At 36.3% G+C, this 18,014-nt stretch overlaps 1 protein-coding gene and 1 long non-coding RNA gene across 3 annotated transcripts in view; one reads left to right on the top strand and one right to left on the bottom strand.

Moving 5' to 3' along the window:
* Positions 1-18,014, top strand: part of LOC121316286 — an 88,719-nt gene that overhangs the window by 50,611 nt on the left and 20,094 nt on the right. The gene's annotated exons all lie outside the window — the stretch shown is intronic.
* Positions 10,973-18,014, bottom strand: part of LOC121316283 (cytochrome b5 reductase 4) — a 48,051-nt gene continuing 41,009 nt past the window's right edge. The window contains exons 13-15 of one of the 2 annotated variants that reach the window (XM_041251264.1): positions 17,912-17,998; positions 11,752-11,916; positions 10,973-11,483 (exon numbers count right to left, since the gene is read on the bottom strand). In XM_041251264.1, coding sequence (XP_041107198.1) covers positions 11,429-11,483; positions 11,752-11,916; positions 17,912-17,998 — 307 coding nt within the window. In that variant the 3' untranslated portion in view covers positions 10,973-11,428. Of the gene's footprint in view, positions 11,484-11,751; positions 11,917-17,911; positions 17,999-18,014 lie in introns of those variants that run through there. The other variant, XR_005950371.1, reaches the window with a different exon arrangement.

Raw genomic sequence — 18,014 nt, 5'->3', positions numbered from 1 at the left:
ACGATACTTATAACTTATTACGCATACATGGATTTGGCCCTATGCATCTGCAATATGTATATACACTGTACAATGTATACTTCAATGGAAAGATGCCCTGTACTCTGATTGGCTGAGCTAGATGAATATAATCCCTAGTATATGCCCTTAGAAGGTTTGTAACCACACCACAAAAACAAATCAAGCAATATCACTCCACCAGTTTTATTTGTAACAAAATGTAAATTTCACCTTTTTTTTGATAACGTGTCAATTGATGAATGGATAATAATAATAATAATAATAATAATAATAATAATAATAATAATAATAATATATTTGTTTATTTTTATATAGCGCCTTTCATAGTATAGCGCCTGTGCATTATATGCAGAGTCACTTACAATAGGACATTGATTTAACATCTCGACTGCAGGATGGAGCACAAGGAGGTTAAGTGACTTGCTCAGGGTCACACAATGAGTCCGTCAGTGACAGGGGTGGGATTTGAACTGGTGACCTTCTGGTTACAAACCCTGTACTGTGAAGAAAAAACAATTTATGATGCACTTGGAGCTTAAAATATTTCATTAACAAGCAAGACTTTTATAAAGGAAAATATTCTTAGACAAAGGGACCTCAGAAATGTTTATTGCAGGTCTACATTTATACATGGAAACAGACTAGGGCAGGTGGCAGTATCAGTCAATACATAAAAACTTACAACCAAACAGACACTTTGTAACACTTTTGAACAAAGTAGCCCTCTTTCCATCCATGTGTCGAGCGGGTTTATAGTTGACTCGCTAAAATTACTACAAAAATAGCAGCGGCATAAGGAGGAAAAAACAGTTTTCCAACTAATGCAGATTCTACCAAATATAAGGGGTTCCCCTGTGATGTTTAATGTCAACATAGCCTAATTTGCATATGTCGCAAATTTTTCGGCTTACTCGCATGAAATATATTCGCTCAACGATTTTCCATTAAATATGTTTTACTCGCTCGCTAGTCTACCAAGTAAACAGGCTAAAACTTCCTTTCAAAAACTTTTCTGCTGAGAGTCCTTTAAAGGAGCGTCAATGTACACTCTAATAACTCATGCATGAGAAAATGAAGCTTACACCACTTCATTTATTAATGGTCTAAACTTGTTACAAAAACTACTGAAAGCAGCTGTCTTCCACTTATGTTCTCATCTTGTTAGAACAAATTATTTATTTTTTTTAACAAATCTTTTTTTTGGTAAAAATAACCAGATAGCTTGAAACAAATAAATACCAACGAATGGATAGAAAAGTTGACCTTAAAACATATAAACAAATCAAAGGACTTTTGCCATCATTCTATGGCTAGTTGATACACAATATCTGCTATCTGTCGTGCAAATGTTATTTTTTTAATTGAAATATTGCAGCATTGCACTGTTGTTTCCAGTCAAGTGCAGAGGCAACCTCATACTTCATTTAATAATTTTAGAAATAACTTTCTCTGCTCCACGTCTGCCAGTTTGTTTTCTCTGATGCAATTTTTTATGGTCACTTGGGCCTAGAGGATGTCATTAGACAGTTTGACGTCACACTAATGGCTGAGTAAGGGCATCAGGACCAGATATGCTTGCTAAAGTTTTCTATGCAAATGTCAACTACAATGTTCAGTGAGCAAAAAATAAAAACAAAGAGAGGATGGCAGAGGTGGCAGTATGGTCTTGGGAGAGTTGGGCCAATGTTCTATTGTAAATGACTCTGCATATAATGCACAGTTCACATCCTACCTCTATAAAGTGCTTTGTGATGGTGGTCTGCTATGAAAGGCACTATGTAAAAATAAAGATTTAAAGTCAAGCCACAAAAATGTAACCATGGTGGTAGCCAAAAGGTGGCCTCAAGTACCTGGCCTCAAGTACCAGGGGTTTAACCACCGAGCTAACCCACTTATTTTGGCAATTTCCATGGAAATAATGTGCCTTTTTTGCAGCTTTTTCATTCTTAGCCCTCAAGTAAACAACTGGGACAGTTTTCGAAACAATTTTACTTTATTTAAAATACACACTTTTTATGTTATGAAAAAAAGGAAGTATATTATTTCAATAGAACTTAAATACAAAATAACAACAATTTATTTACAATTGTAGCATTATAACAACATAAATAACAACATAACATGCATTTCTTTCCAATGCCAGCATTATATAAGTATAAATAACATAACATTTTTACAATTGCAGCATTATAGTAACAGTGCAGCAAAAAGCAGCTGTGCAGTCATATCACTTTTTAGAAATTATTTTAGAACAGAATGAAAGATCGGGGGATTGAAAACAAAGATGACTGTTATAAATGTTTTTGTAAATAACCAACTCCCCAGTAATGTTGTTGAAGTTGACACCCTGCGATCCTTCAAGAAGCTGCTTAATGAGATTCTGGGATCAATAAGCTACTAACAACCAAACGAGCAAGATAGGCCGAATGGCCTCCTCTCGTTTGTAAACTTCTAAATAGAGTGTGTGACACAACCACCTGTGTGAACCCAGTACACTGTGTGCTTCACTAAAAAACATATTTTTAAATCTTGTGTTTATAACCAGATTTACCTCAATCCTACATTTCAGTAGTTAATCTCTGTATGGTATTTATGTGCGTCACATTGAAAAGCAGTAATCATTTCTAAGAAGCTATTTAAGAAGCATCGATCCATCATGCATCATATATTTATTATTGCGGATTATACTGCTTGACATTCAGTACTGTACAGCACATTGAAAATTACTGCTAGTCTAAATTTTGTCATTGAATTTGAGTTTCTTCAAACATTTCTAAATACAGAACTATGGAGTGTTTAATAGTTATGGATAAAATCTGTTCCTAGAACACTTATTTACTGGGGACTTTTCTATTGTGAGGGTGGAAGTTGGCATTGCAATCCAGACAATGGTTTTTCAGACTATATTGAACAGATTCAGTTGTGCTTTTTCAGATTAATCAGGGAAAAAGGACAATGCAGGCTGTGAACAATATAGGATTTCTTTTAGTGGAACTCTTTTGTAAAACTATTAGTTTGTACTATTATAAGGAAAAGTTACAGCGGCAGTCATTTTAGTAAAATATTCCTTTTACCACAATTTTAATGCAATGTGAATTTAAGTAATACAATAAACAATGTATTAGTATAATATATTATATGGATAATGTATTAGTATAATTTATATTATTTAAACAATTATATCTGCTGATTACAACCGGAAATACCAGTGATACAGTAAGGTGTAGTCACTGCTTTTTCGTATATATTAAAATTACAATTTCTTGACATACAGGCATCCATATATTACAGTATGAACATTACAGGCCTTCTGTGTTGGTGGTATGTCGGTGTTGTGTGTGTGTGTGTGTGTTGTGTGTGTTTGTGTGTGTGTGTGTGTGTGTGTGTGTATATATATATATATATATATATATATATATATATATATATATATATATATATATAAGGGATTGGTCGAGTGGTTCGAGTGGCTGCAGTTATATTTACTAAAACAACTATTGTTACTGTATATTACAGGAATGACACAAAGATTTAAACAGCGATTGAAAATAAATATGCAAAGAAATAAACCATTTATAATGACACTACACAGATTCCAAAATAGATTTTATTGGAAACTGTAAAACTTCAAAAACATACTGGGGCTGATGTAAGGATAGACGCAGTGCAAACAGTTGCGGCTGCAAAATCCAAATCACCTAGCGGCCAGGCTATTGTTTTGAACTCTGGCCTATATAAGCTTAAGAGCAATGCAAATGAATCAACACGCACAAATAACGAGCTGCAATCGTGATAAGGAGGGTCACAATGAGCGCTGCCTGTGCATCTCATTATTTAATGGCTGCACTTAAAGCCCAGAGGTGAGGTGAGTTAGGAGAGCAGTAGACCCTAAATGAGATTTGTGGAGCAGGAAACTCAACCAAAACAAAACAAAAATATGAGAGTCCTAACGGCTGAGGTCACAGCACGAAATTGATTTGGCCCCATTGTGTATTGAAGATGAGTAACACAGAGGATTAGCATTCTCAGATTAGTAAGCAATCAACCCACCTTAAAAAACAAAGCATAAAAAGCCTTTCACACACCTTAAGTAACAAATGAGTGCTCTAAACTTGTATGTAACCCCTAAAAACCTTTTAATAAAATAAACAAAAACACAGCATAAATTGTAGGTTGGTTTTCCACTTTTCTGTAACACTTCTGTGAGATGCCGATGGACTGTCGTGCTTTTGAAATCAGTCTGTGCTTGGTGCTGAGAAACCTTGCGTACATGTCTTTCTTTCTGACATTTTGTATATTTTTCCTTCAGTCGTCTTACTAATGTGTTATGGAACTTTGCTTTTGTGACCAGGACAGTGATATTTCAAAATATCACTATTTCCAATGGAAAAACAGGCAAATGTGTGTCTTTTCGTTCACATAAAGTCAGAAAAAAACAACATATGAACCCAAATTAACATGTATTTATACTAAAGTATTTACAGTATAATCGTAAATCTTGAAAAACTACTAATTTCTAAATCTTTTGTAGTCATTTTTTCATTACTTTAGTATAAATACATGTTAATTTGGATTCATATGTTGTTTTTTTCTGACTTTGTGTGAACGATAAGACACATATTTGCCGGTTTTCCAATTGGAAATAGTGATATTTTGAAATATCACTGTCCTGGTCACAAAAGCAAAGTTTGTGGGGAATAATAGCCATTTTCTATACTTTTGAGGCATAAGCAATTAGGAAATAACACTTACTACCCAGGAACAAAAATTGAGTTACATAGTGTAATGATATTGAAAACTGGGGAGAGGTTTTCAATTGCTTTTTATTCAAAAATACTAGCTTGGCATTATACTATGATACAACATTCCTTTTTAAAAAATATTGTCATGTTCTAAAATTATTACATGAAATTTATTTGTTTTGATGAGAAAGTAGATGAGCTGGAAATGAGGAGACTGAACATTTATTTAAAAAAAAAAAAAAAAAAGTTACTTGTAAATGTTAATATTGCATGAAAATAAATAATTATCCATAGTTGCTAAATGTTAATGAAAATAGCTGAAGAAATATATGTATACTGCATCCGACAAAAAATATTGTTTTAAAATATTTAAAAATACACTTTGCTTTGAGGTGTAGATCAGTTTGTCTAATTTCTGAACAATGACCCACATACACCTTACACAATCTTCTCAAAGCCTAAGGAATTAGCTGTCAGAAGGACAGGTACCCTTTGCTTGGGATTGGGTATGTGTAATAAGTTGTTTGTTAGCAGAACATAAAGCATCACAAAACAGGTTAAACGGTCTTGCACTGCAAGTCAGGGCAGGTTAAAATATGTACATTCCATACTTCGTTATTATTGAGGTAACAATACGCTCCCAAAGTTATCAAGGAGGTTATGTGCAATTATGTGCTTGTCCTGATTGCTTTTGAAAAAAAGAAAATATATAGTAGGACAGCTTCGATTAACAGATTAATCAACTAAAGAGTTGATCAGCATTTTCCCTGAAGCAGACCAATCATTAGTGAGCAGAGGCAGGACATAAACAGTTGAAGGTATTTTCCATTTCAGTTTATAGAGATATAGAGATAGTTATTGGGAATTATATTGAGAACTTTGAAGTAATATTTATAATTGCTTTTTACAAATAAAAAACAAAAAAGTGGAATGCAGTGTTTGGTTTTCACTAGACATAACATGTTGGCCAGAAAGTTCCACTTTTGACTCATCTGTCCATAGAACATTGTTCCAGAACTCTTGAGGATCATCCAGTTGCTTTTTGGCAAACTTGAGACGAGCATTCATGTTCTTCTTAGTGAGCAGTGGTTTCCGTCTTGCTACTCTGGCATGAATCCCATTTTTGCCCAGTGTCTTTCTGATGGTGGAGTCATGAACACTGACCTTAGCCAGGGTGAGAGGCCTCCATATCCCTGGATGTTGTTCTAAGGTTCTTTGTGACTTCCTGGACGATTTTACACCTTGATCTTGGGAGAGATTTTGGCAGGATGACTACTCCTGGGAAGACTCACTACTGTCCCAAACTTTCTCCATTTGGACAATATGGCTCTGACTGTGGTTTGGTGGAACCCCAGAGCCTCAGAAATGACTTTGTAACCCTTTTCAGACTGACAGGTATCAACAACTTTTTTCCAGTGGTCTTCAAGAATTTCTTCAATGGTGGCATGATGTGCCTATAGAATGTGTGTGCTGACAACTTCACTCTTATGGTAAGGGCCAAAGTTAGTCAGATTTATATTGGACAGGGCCTTGCCCAAATCAGGCCTGATTGTTAACCAAAGTATTCAAACAGCTGACCCTAATAATCCCTTTAATTGGGTTGAGTTAACTGGGGGGAGGGGGGGGCAATATCTTTTTCACACCTGAAGATTGCATGTTTGATTACCTTGCACACCAAACAAATGAAAGTAGCACCAAACTTTGGTGTCATTTTTTCTCTCAGACTTCCTCTATACACTACTAAAACCCACAAAAAGATCTGACCAAATTCAATGTGAAAAATGTGCAAAAATTGAAAAAAAAATCAGACGGGGGGAAAATACATTTTCACGGCACTGTATGTGTGTTGTATATATATATATATATATATATATATATATATATATATATATATATATGGTTGCAGGTGTTGGCACAGGAGTGGTGTGTCAATGTAATAAATCATTACTACAGTGGCTTGCGAAAGTATTGAAATTGGCATTTTTCCTATTTTGTTGCCTTACAACCTGGAATTAAAATGGATTTTTATTTGGATTTCATGTAATGGACATACACAAAATAGTCCAAATTGGTGAAGTGAAATGAAAAAAATAACTTGTTTAAAAAAATTCTAAAAAATAAATAATGGAAAAGTGGTGCGTGCATATGTATTCACCCCCTTTGCTATTAAGCCTCTAAATAAGATCTGGTGCAACCAATTACCTTCAGAAGTCACATAATTAGTTAAATAAAGTCCACTTGTGTGCAATCTAAGTGTCACATGATCTCAGTATATATACACCTGTTCTGAAAGGCCCCAGAGTCTGCAACACCACTAAGCAAGGGGCACCACCAAGCAAGCGGCACCATGAAGACCAAGGAGCTCTCCAAACAGGTCAGGGGCAAAGTTGTGGAGAAGTACAGATCAGGGTTGAGTTATAAAAAAATATCAGAAACTTTGAACATCCCATGGAGCACCATTAAAGCCATTATTAAGAACTGGAAACAATATGGCACTACAACAAACCTGGTAAGAGAGGGCCGCCCACCAAAACTCACCAGGCAAGGAGGGCATTAATCAGAGAGGCAACAAAGAGACCAAAGATAACCCTGAAGGAGCTGCAAAGCTCCACAGCAGAGATTGGAGTATCTGTCCATAGGACCACTTTAAGCCATACACTCCACAGAGCTGGGCTTTACGGAAGAGTGGCCAGAAAAAAGCCATGGCTTAAAGAACAAAAAATAAGCAAACATGTTTGGTGTTCGCCAAAAAGCATGTGGGAGACTCCCCAAACATATGGATGAAGGTACTCTGGTCAGATGAGACTAAAATTGAGCTTTTTGGCCATCAAGGAAAATGCTATGTCTGGCACAAACCCAACACCTCTCATCACCCCAGAGAATACCATCTCCACAGTGAAGCATGGTGGTGGCAGCATCATGCTTTGGGGATGTTTTTCATCAGCAGGGACTGGGAAACTGGTCAGAATTGAAGGAATGATGGATGGCGCTAAATACAGGGGAATTCTTGAGGGAAACCTGTTTCAGTCTTCCAGAGATTTGAGACAGGGAAGGAGGTTCTCCTTCCAGCAGGACAAGGACCCTAAGCATACTGCTAAAGCAACACTCGAGTGGTTTAAGGGGAAACATTTAAATGTCTTGGAATGGCCTAGTCAAAGCCCAGACCTCAATCCAATTGAGAATCTGTGGTATGACTTAAAGATTGCTGTACACCAGCGGAACCCATCCAACTTGAAGGAGCTGGAGCAGTTTTGCCTTGAAGAATGGGCAAAAATCCCAGTGGCTAGATGTGCCAAGCTTATAGATACATACCCCAAGAGACTTGCAGCTGTAATTGCTGCAAAAGGTGGCTCTACAAAGTATTGACTTTTGGGGGGGGGGGGGGGTGAATACTTATGCACGCTCAAGTTTTCTGTTTTTTTGTCTTATTTCTTGTTTGTTTCACAATAAAAAATATTTTGCATCTTCAAAGTGGTAGGCATGTTGTGTAAATCAAATGATACAAACCCCCAAAAAATCCATTTTAATTCCAGGTTGTAAGGCAACAAAATAGGAAAAATGCCAAGGGGGGGTCAATACTTTCGCAAGCCACTGTATAGGCTTGCTTGCTTACTGTTTTGTAATTTGTGTATTCTATCCCCTAGCAACTGGAAGTTTAATAATGAAGAGACCAGTAGGTTATTACTTGACCAATTTCTAGCCTTGCCAATACACTTTTTTTTATATCTTCCCAGCAGCACTTTGAATTCAGTTATCCCTGCTGCTTTGGGAATGCTGTGGAACTCCCTGTGGAGCAGTCATAACTTTTAGACACACAGGTTCTATAACAGATGGCATTTTCACTGGCTGGGGCTTTTTTGCATTATGATTGTCTTCTCTATCGTTAATTATATGTAGTATTGATGTAAATGGAATAAAGAATGGGTTGATGATAAACATATAAACTGTGCAGGCAGACCACTGGCTACAACCTATTGGACCAGTCAATATTCACAGTCCATTGAGCTGTCTGCAATGCCAACAGAGCCGAGTTCCACTTACAGAGCAGACAGACATGTCTCTACATCATTCAACTGGGTCAGATACCAGAGAGAGGTAACTATGCTTTGGAAGATTCGCCAAGCTCATCCCACTGAACGCTGAATTCAATTTAGATACACTGTGATTTATATCTAAATATCAAGGCAGATGAAATTCAGGCTGCAGTACATTGTTGCAGAAGGCAAGTCCAACCTCTTTTCCTTTGCTAAGCTGTCACATCCCTGTAATATTTGGTCCATTATCATCAAATACAGAAAGCTGTGCTCTTTTTCAAGCAATATATTTTAGTGTATGCCAATAGCAAACTAAATACAATATATAAATATAAATACATACTTTCGACAGAAATTTTTTTTATTACTACTGGTACACTATAGGATCAAAGACAAAACTAAAATAACTGGCCTTGCCAACCAAAAGGGCCAAATTAGGGCATCAATTTATATGACTGAAGAAACCCAGTAACAGGTTGTTGCTTGTCTTACAAACATATTCCAGTTAAGCAAGCACCAATGTAATCCCTTTTATTCAGCAGAATCCTTTGAACATGTTTTAAATCACTCTCGTTGAAAATCATTCCCTTAAATGAACATCAACTGGTTCAGCAGTAACTGAGATCTCTGTTCGCAGCTGAATAAAATAGTCCTTTCACATAGGTGACCAGAAAAAAACAGCCTTTAAACTGGCTGCATTCAAAGATTATCACAGGAAAGATGTGGAAATGTCATAAAGGAAGTAAGAAAAATCCACCCACCTTCCACAAACTGTTTTTTGTAGGTGTGAAATATAGCACTGGATTAAGGTTAACATTATGTCCACATTATGTCAATGCTTATCATACTTGCAAAATAAAAGGCATATATTGTACCTTGAGAAGTCCATTGTCTTTTGATAGAACCAAGCTTTTCTACATGTATTTTTCAGAGGATTCACAATATACCATAACAAATCACTCACCATGTGATACAGTACGTGCTGTATTTGACTGGGGTTCTTCACTGGAACACTCTTAAATCTGTTCATTATACAGCAGCTTTTGCCACTTTCCGTTTGAGTCATTTCTGACCAGCTGAGCTGAAAACACACTGTGATTGAAAGGTATAATTGTCCGATGCAAAAAATGTATTAAAAATGGCTGCTTTAAGTGGCAACACTCCTACAAACATATATACACACATTGAATTATTGTAATTGATCTTGACATACAGAAAAATAGCAGTATTTGGCATGGCCTGTCCGTGTAAAACATCAGATACTTGTCAGTGTTTCGGTAAGGCATGTGGTACTGCAGCTGCAGGCAGAGCTGACCTAAATATCCAGAGAAAACGGATTGACTTAAATACAAGTCCATGGCGGAAAGTGGTTGCTAGGCAATTCAAGACGTAAATGGTGCTCAACTCTGACAAATAACGGAAATTCATATTCGGGTCTTCATGAAAATGGAATAATTAGAACAAATAGAAGTTATCAAGGCTGCAATGCATAGATGATTACACCTACAGTACAGTAAAAAAAAAAAAAAAAGCCAGCTGTAAACACACAGAATATATGTGTTGATATTCTTTTCCCCTCCTTCAAAGCAGTAATGGTTTAGGTTCTCTCATCACATAGAAGACAGACTCAACAGTGGGTGCTAAAAAAAAGTGATTACTTCTTCAGTGTAGGGTTGGACAATGGCATTTTCAAGTATTGTTATCAGCTCAAAATGATCCCAATAATGTTTGATCTCCCATCAGTTGAGATTTTATCCCTAGTTAATTTATGTTTTTTAACCTGTCTTAGGTCACATGTAAAATCAGTTTGATTGGAAACCATCCAGAACATTTGAGAGCCAAAAATTAACAATAATTTTTTTTTTTTTGTGAACAAAAACAAAGCATCTCACAGGCAAAATGAAAGAGGCAAAGAATATCTGATGCCCCACTGATCGGGGCAGAGGTTAAAGCTATGTGGCAGTGGACAACACCAGTAATGGAACTTAAAACAATCTAAGAAAAGAAGCTGCGTACAAACTGTGGGCACAGTAAAGTCTTTATACCCCTTGAACCTTAATGTCTGACACACATGCATACATCACAGTAAATACAACTAAAATAACAACAACCTTATTTATGTTAAATCATTTTATAAATAAGCCTCAAATATACAGTATTTCACTCCTAACAATATGGGGAAGTAACCATTTTTAATTTGCAGTTTCATACTTTTGAGCCATTCAGAAATTATAAAAAATAAATGACAGCAGCAATTTTGTAAAGTTTTACTATAACACGAAGTGTCTAACATAGGGACAGAAAACAATTACAGAAAGCAGTAAACAATAAATTATCCAGATTTTAAAAAGTTATTTTATATCAACCTGAGTATACAATGGAATAATACATGTCACTGTATTGTTATTAATACAGCTTTTACAGTACTGATTGAATCATGTGCATATAAGAAACTAGGGTGAATAAAATGCAAATATTACTTGAACTGCATCAAATCATTCACTGACCTTGACAATTTAACAATAATAATCATTCACTGAACTTAATGCATAGAAAAATATATCCTAGAGATATAATGCCACATTAATCTTTCTACTTTTTGTTTGGTGTTTTTTGCAAAATGTACTGCCCTTATCCCAGAAAAGCATGGATCTCTTCTTCACTGAATCCTAGTTTTTGCAAAATCCTAAGGATGAAACAGAAAGACAAAATGAGTACAAAAATACCTAAATTATTAAAATAATAAAACCACCCCCCCCCCCCCCCCCAAAAGAAAACAAAACAAAAACAACTGGTGTTAATATAGCAACGTGGTATATCCTTTAAGAATATGGCCTAAGTATTTAAGTCATTATTTATTTTGAGGGAAAATTGATCCAAAACTGGATACAGTGTTTAACGACACTCATGACAGAAATAAGAATAAACACTTTTTTTAAAAAAAATAAACTTACATTAAAGCTTGCTCAGTAAAAGGAGTCGGACCACAAACACACACGAGAGTTTTGGAATCATCTGCACTTTTGTTCATAAAATCTGATACAAGAGATAATTCTATTCTGCCCTGTTTGCCTGCCCATTCCAGTGAAGGCTCTGATAAAACATGTTCCACTTGAAATCTGAAAGAAAAAAGTTGTGTTAACAATCAATTTCCAGAAATGAAATAAAAGAATGAAAAATACTGGCGGCGTAGCATTCACAGTTCAGCAGAAGAAACCGAAAGTCTCTTATGAGTAACCACTATTGTTTTTTTGTTTTTGTTTTTGAGTTGCAAATCTATTTTTATCTTGAGCTTTTGATATCAAGATGATCTTCAGTAAAACAATACATTTTTCTTGGAAGCAAATGGAAATGGTAGGAATGTATCCTATTCTTTCTAGTAGGACCTTTAGAAGGATTCCAGTTTTATCATAATCCTTAAATTGCATACCATTTATTTTCTGTGTGCTTCGTAATATTGCCACATCCAAATGGTTTATTGTGAAAGCTTTTTTCATTATAGGAAAAAAAAAAACAGGACACATTTGTCAAAAGCAAAAGTCATCACAATTCCCAGGAAGTGAGTATCCAAATTAAAGAAATTGCAGCTTTGCAAATAAATCAATACAACTTTCAAAAGAGTCTATCAGAGCCAAGCTGCAACTGCAAAACAAAGAGATGATGCTGGAATCACGATTCACCTGCTGATCTAAATAAAAAAGCAGACTGGCACCTTGTCAGTGGAGGAGAAAAATAAATTGGACCGCTGTGGGGCGTTGCTCCAAATTAAAAGTACTGTACATTTTATTGAAACAGTGTTGTGAGTGAACTTTTGAAGTATACATGGCAAATGAACATACTTAAAATCTTAATGTCTCAGCTTTGTGTCTTATAGTGGTCACAGATACAGGCACATTCTGATCAAGGGAATTTTTAAACTACAGAAGCAAACCAAGTCATATTATTGAAGTAATTCACAATACGTGATGGTTAATTGACTTCTTTATTTATTTTGTATTTAGTTTGCACAATTTGTATTGATTAGTAATGCTCCTCAATGTTGCACGTTCTACATTGAAAATAATTATTAGAAGTCTAAAGCACATTTGTCAGTAACAGACAGCTGACAAAAAGCAAATCTGACAAAGCAATGTGGAAGTATGAAATACCAGCTTAGGAATAAAGCTGCTCTCGCCATAAGGAGAGATAACATAAAATGCATTTGAAAAGAATTCACTCAATACTCCTAGCTCTTGAAACCTAGATTCAATGTATTGATGGAATTACTTTTTATGATAACTCTTTCTTACAGAAAACGCTCATCTTAGTTGCATTAGTTACAATTGCAAATAGGTGTGATAACTGCTTTTGAAAGGCTTCAGATGTCATTACAAATTGTGAATTGATTTCCAGGACTTTGCTATATACTTCACAGATTTTCTGAATTAGAAAAAAAGGTTAGATATTACAGAAGAGTTCCAGCTGTAGGCAACTAAAAGAGAGGAATTAAGAGAGAAAAACAAAACAAAAACACTGCTGTGTACGTCAATGGCTTTTTTTCTTGCTTTCATTGTATTTAAAAAGTGACATCACGTTTTATAAATAATGTAGAACAAGTGTACTTTTATTTTGGGGGCTTTTAGGAAAGACAATTCTAACAATGGAAGATTTTTTTAGGTTAGTCCAGAGAAACCAGGAAACTGGCTCTTGAGGGCAGAGGGTCACCACACAGGCCCAGGACCGTCATATCCGACTGATCCATCTGCGTAATCATTTTCAGACTGCAGTGGCTGCAGCACGAGAAATTCCAGGAAGAAATAACCTGCGCATCAGCAGAACGACTATAGATCGGCATCTGCATGAAAAGGATTTGCATGCTCGGAGGTCATTCAGGGGTAATATGTTGCCAGCTGAGAGATAAAATTGCTGTCTTCTGTGGGCCATAGAACACTGATAAAGTCATTGAGGCAAAAGTTTTTCAGTTCCTGCAAACCAATCCCAGAAGTATTGATTTTCCAGCAAGACAATGCAAGACCCTTAAGGTCTTGCCGTGGCCAGCTTTTTCTCCTGACCTGAGTCCAACAGAACATCTGTGGGACCAGATCGCCAGTGCCATCCACAGGAGACAACCGCGACCAGCCAACCTTCACCAGCTGGCTGCAGCTGTGCAGGAAGAGTGGCGGACCATCCCATAGCAGTCTATCCAGAGGCTGATCAGGTCTATTGTGTTAATACTCAAGGAGGTCATACCTGATACTAACTTTTTAATGGTTTTCATTTTGACAGTGTGTCACATTTCACACTGAAAACTTATGATTCTTTAATCTGTATTTTTGTTTGATATCTATGTTTAAAATATTTGTGGTTCTTTTGTGCATCTATATCTATATACATATATCTATATATCTATACATACACACACATATTACATATATATATATATATATATATATTGTGTGTATATATATATATATATATATATATATATATATATATATATATATATATATATATATATATATATATATATATACACACACACACACACACACACACACAGTACTGTGCAAAAGTTTTAGGCAGGTGTGAAAAAATGCTGTAAAGTAAGAATGCTTTCAAAAATAGACATGTTAATAGGATTATATTTATCAATTAACAAAATGCAAAGAGTGAACAGAAGAAAAATCTACATCAAATCAATATTTGGTGTGACCACCCTTTGCCTTCAAAACAGCATCAATTCTTCTAGGTACATTACACACAGTTTTTGAAGGAACTTGGCAGGTAGGTTGGCCCAAATATCTTGGAGAACTAACCACAGTTCTTCTGTGGATTTAGGCAGCCTCAGTTGCTTCTCTCTCTTCATGTAATCCCAGACAGACTCGACGATGTTGAGTTCAGGGCTCTGTGGGGGCCATACCATTACTTCCAGGACTCCTTGTTCTTCTATACGCTGAAGATAGTTCTTAATGACTTTCGCTGTATGTTTGGGGTCGTTGTCATGCTGCAGAATAAATTTGGGGCCAATCAGATGCCTCCCTGATGGTATTGCATGATAGATAAGTATCTGCCTGTACTTCTCAGCACTGAGAAGAACATTAAATCTGACCAAATCCCCAACTCCATTTGCAGAAATGCAGCCCAAACTTGCAAGGGACCTCCATCATGCCTCACTGTTGCTTGCAGACACTCATTCGTGTACCGCTGTCCAGTCCTTCAGTGAACAAACTGCCTTCTGCTACAGCCAAATATTTCATTTTTCTGCACCCCAGTTACTGTGTTTTCGTACATAATTGAGTCGCTTGGCCTTGTTTCCACTTCTGACCAGACTTCTCCGGACAGTAGATGGGTGTACCAGGGTCCCACTGACCCAATTCTGAGCTGATGGCACTGCTGGACATCTTCCGATTGCGAAGGGAAGTAAGCATGATGTGTTTTTCATCTGCTGCAGTGAGTTTCCTTGGCCGATCACTGCGCCTACGGTCCTCAACGTTGTACGTTTCTTTGTGCTTCTTCAAAAGAGCTTGGACAGCACATCTGGAAACTCCTGTCTGCCTTGACATTTCTGCCTGGGAGAGACCTTGCTGATGCAGTATAACTACCCTGTGTCTTGTTGCTGTGCTCAGTCTTGCCATGGTGTATGACTTTTGACAGTAAACTGTCTTCAGCAACCTCACCTTGTTAGCTGAGTTTGGCTGTTCCTCACCCAGTTTTATTCCTCCTACACAGCTGTTTCTGTTTCAGTTAATGATTGTGTTTCAACCTACATATTGAATTGATAATCATTAGCACCTGTTTGGTATAATTGTTTAATCATACACCTGACTATATGCCTACAAAATCCCTAACTTTGTGCAAGTGTACCTAGAAGAATTGATGCTGTTTTGAAGGCAAAGGGTGGTCACACCAAATATGGATTTAATTTAGATTTTTTTCTGTTCACTCACTTTGCATTTAGTTAATTGATAAATATAATCTATTAACATGTCTATTTTTGAAAGCATTCTTACTTTACAGCATTTTCACACCTGCCTAAAACTTTTGCACAGTACTGTGTGTATATATATATATATATATATATATATATATCCTCAGAGTTGGGGAACATTGTCAGAGCAGAAGGAAGCAAGTTTTCTTCCAGGACAACCTTGTACTTGGCTTGATTCATGTGCCCTTCACAAAGACAAATCTGCCTGATTCCAGCCTTGCTGAAGCACCCCCAGATCATCACCGATCCTCCACCACATTTCACAGTGGGTGCGAGACACTGTGGCTTGTAGGCCTCTCCAGGTCTCCGTCTAACCATTAGACGACCAGGTGCTGAGCAAAGCTGAAAACTGGACTCATCTGGGGGTGCTTCAGCAAGGCTGGAATCGGGCAGATTTGTCTTTGTGAAGGGCTCATGAATCAAGCCAAGTACAAGGTTGTCCTGAAAGAAAACTTGCTTCCTTCTGCTCTGACAATGTTCCCTAACTCTGAGGATTGGTTTTTCCAGCAGGACAATGCTCCATGCCACACAGCCAGGTCAATCAAGGTGTGGATGGAGGCCCACCAGATCAAGACCTTGTCATGGCCAGCCCAATCTCCAGACCTGAACCCCATTGAAAACCTCTGGAATGTGATCAAGAGGAAGATGGATGGTCACAAGCCATCAAACAAAGTCACCCAACATCAATGTGAAAGACTGGTGGAGAGCATGCCAAGATGCATGAAAGCTGTGCTTGAAAATCAGGGTTATTTCACCAGATATTGATTTCTGAACTCTTCCTAAGTTAAAACATTAGTATTGTGTTGTTTAAAAATGAATATGAACTTATTTTCTTTGCATTATCCGAGGTTTGACAACACTGCATCTTTTTTGTTATTTTGACCAGTTGTCATTTTCTGCAAATAAATGCTCTAAATGACAATATTTTTATTTGGAATTTGGAAGAAATGTTGTCAGTAGTTTATAGAATAAAACAAAAATGTTCATTTTACCCAAACACATACCTATAAACAGTAAAACCAGAGAAACTGATAATTTTGTAGTGGTCTCTTAATTTTTTCCAGAGCTGTGTGTGTATATATATATATATCTATGGATAGAGGCTTATTTTAATCATGTGCCATTTAAAAAGCAAGGCATAATACCACAGTAGTTACATAGTTATAATTCCTCTAGATAAAAATATACTTGAACTTTGACCCATTCGACTCTTCGAGACAATCACTTTCAATTCAAACACAAAATGTCTCAACAACACCCATATCACTCAACAACACCCACAGTATAGAAATGTTCATTAATGATCAACAAAATGACAAGTTAAAAGAAAAAAAAAATAAATAAACTGATGTAAAGCTGGTACATTCGTATCTCTGAGAAACTGGAAATTAAAACAAGGTAAAAGCAATCATCCAAATAAAGCTGAAGAACTAACGGATAACGACATAAAATGTATGTACAGCACTGAAACACTATGTTTAAAAAAAAAACAAAAAAACAACTGTACTGCTGAACCTCGTCTTTGATATTAACATCACAAGGGTATCCATGTATTATAAAAAGTAATAGATGTAACTCTTCAGTGAGTTACAAAAAAACAATTATATCTTGGGTTTCTGTGACAGTTTATAAACTTGACCTACAGTCTTGTAATTTATGACGTCACAGAAACCCTAGATGGAATTATTTTCCTGTAACTCACTGAAGCCTGCCTGCCTGCCTGCCTCTCTCCCTCTCTCTACACTATCTATATCTCTGCCTCCTTATGAAACCATTAACTGAAACTGATTGAAAACAGATATAAAGACTGTATTCATCACTCACTAACAAGATGAAGACAACCTAACCTAATTGTAGCATATATACAGTAAGTGGATATTGAAATTGAGGAACTGTATGATATATGTTTAATAATACATGGTGAATTTTATTATTTCTAAATCCAAACCCTTAAACAAGAACACTTATTTGAGATGCAGCCAGCCTAGGTAATTCTAAAGCTAGTTTAGCAGAATAGCTATTCCCCACGGACCCCGTCTTGCTCTTGAAGTTTAAACAGATATTTATTTACAAGTCATAATTAAAAACACAGAAAAAGGGAATAAAGCACATAAAAAATGCATGGCGTGGTCTCATACATGTCTTACCTGTTGTCTTCTTCAGCTACTTGTTGCAACTGACTCATCCACAGGATATCCTTTTCTGATTTGTTAAAAAATAATAATCTAGTTCTTCTAGAAAGAAACAACC

The sequence above is a fragment of the Polyodon spathula genome, chromosome 5, assembly GCF_017654505.1.
Source record: "Polyodon spathula isolate WHYD16114869_AA chromosome 5, ASM1765450v1, whole genome shotgun sequence".
NCBI classification, from domain to species: Eukaryota; Metazoa; Chordata; class Actinopteri; order Acipenseriformes; family Polyodontidae; genus Polyodon; species Polyodon spathula.
Note: the sequence above shows the minus strand (reverse complement) of the source record. Positions and strands in the feature narration are given on the sequence as shown.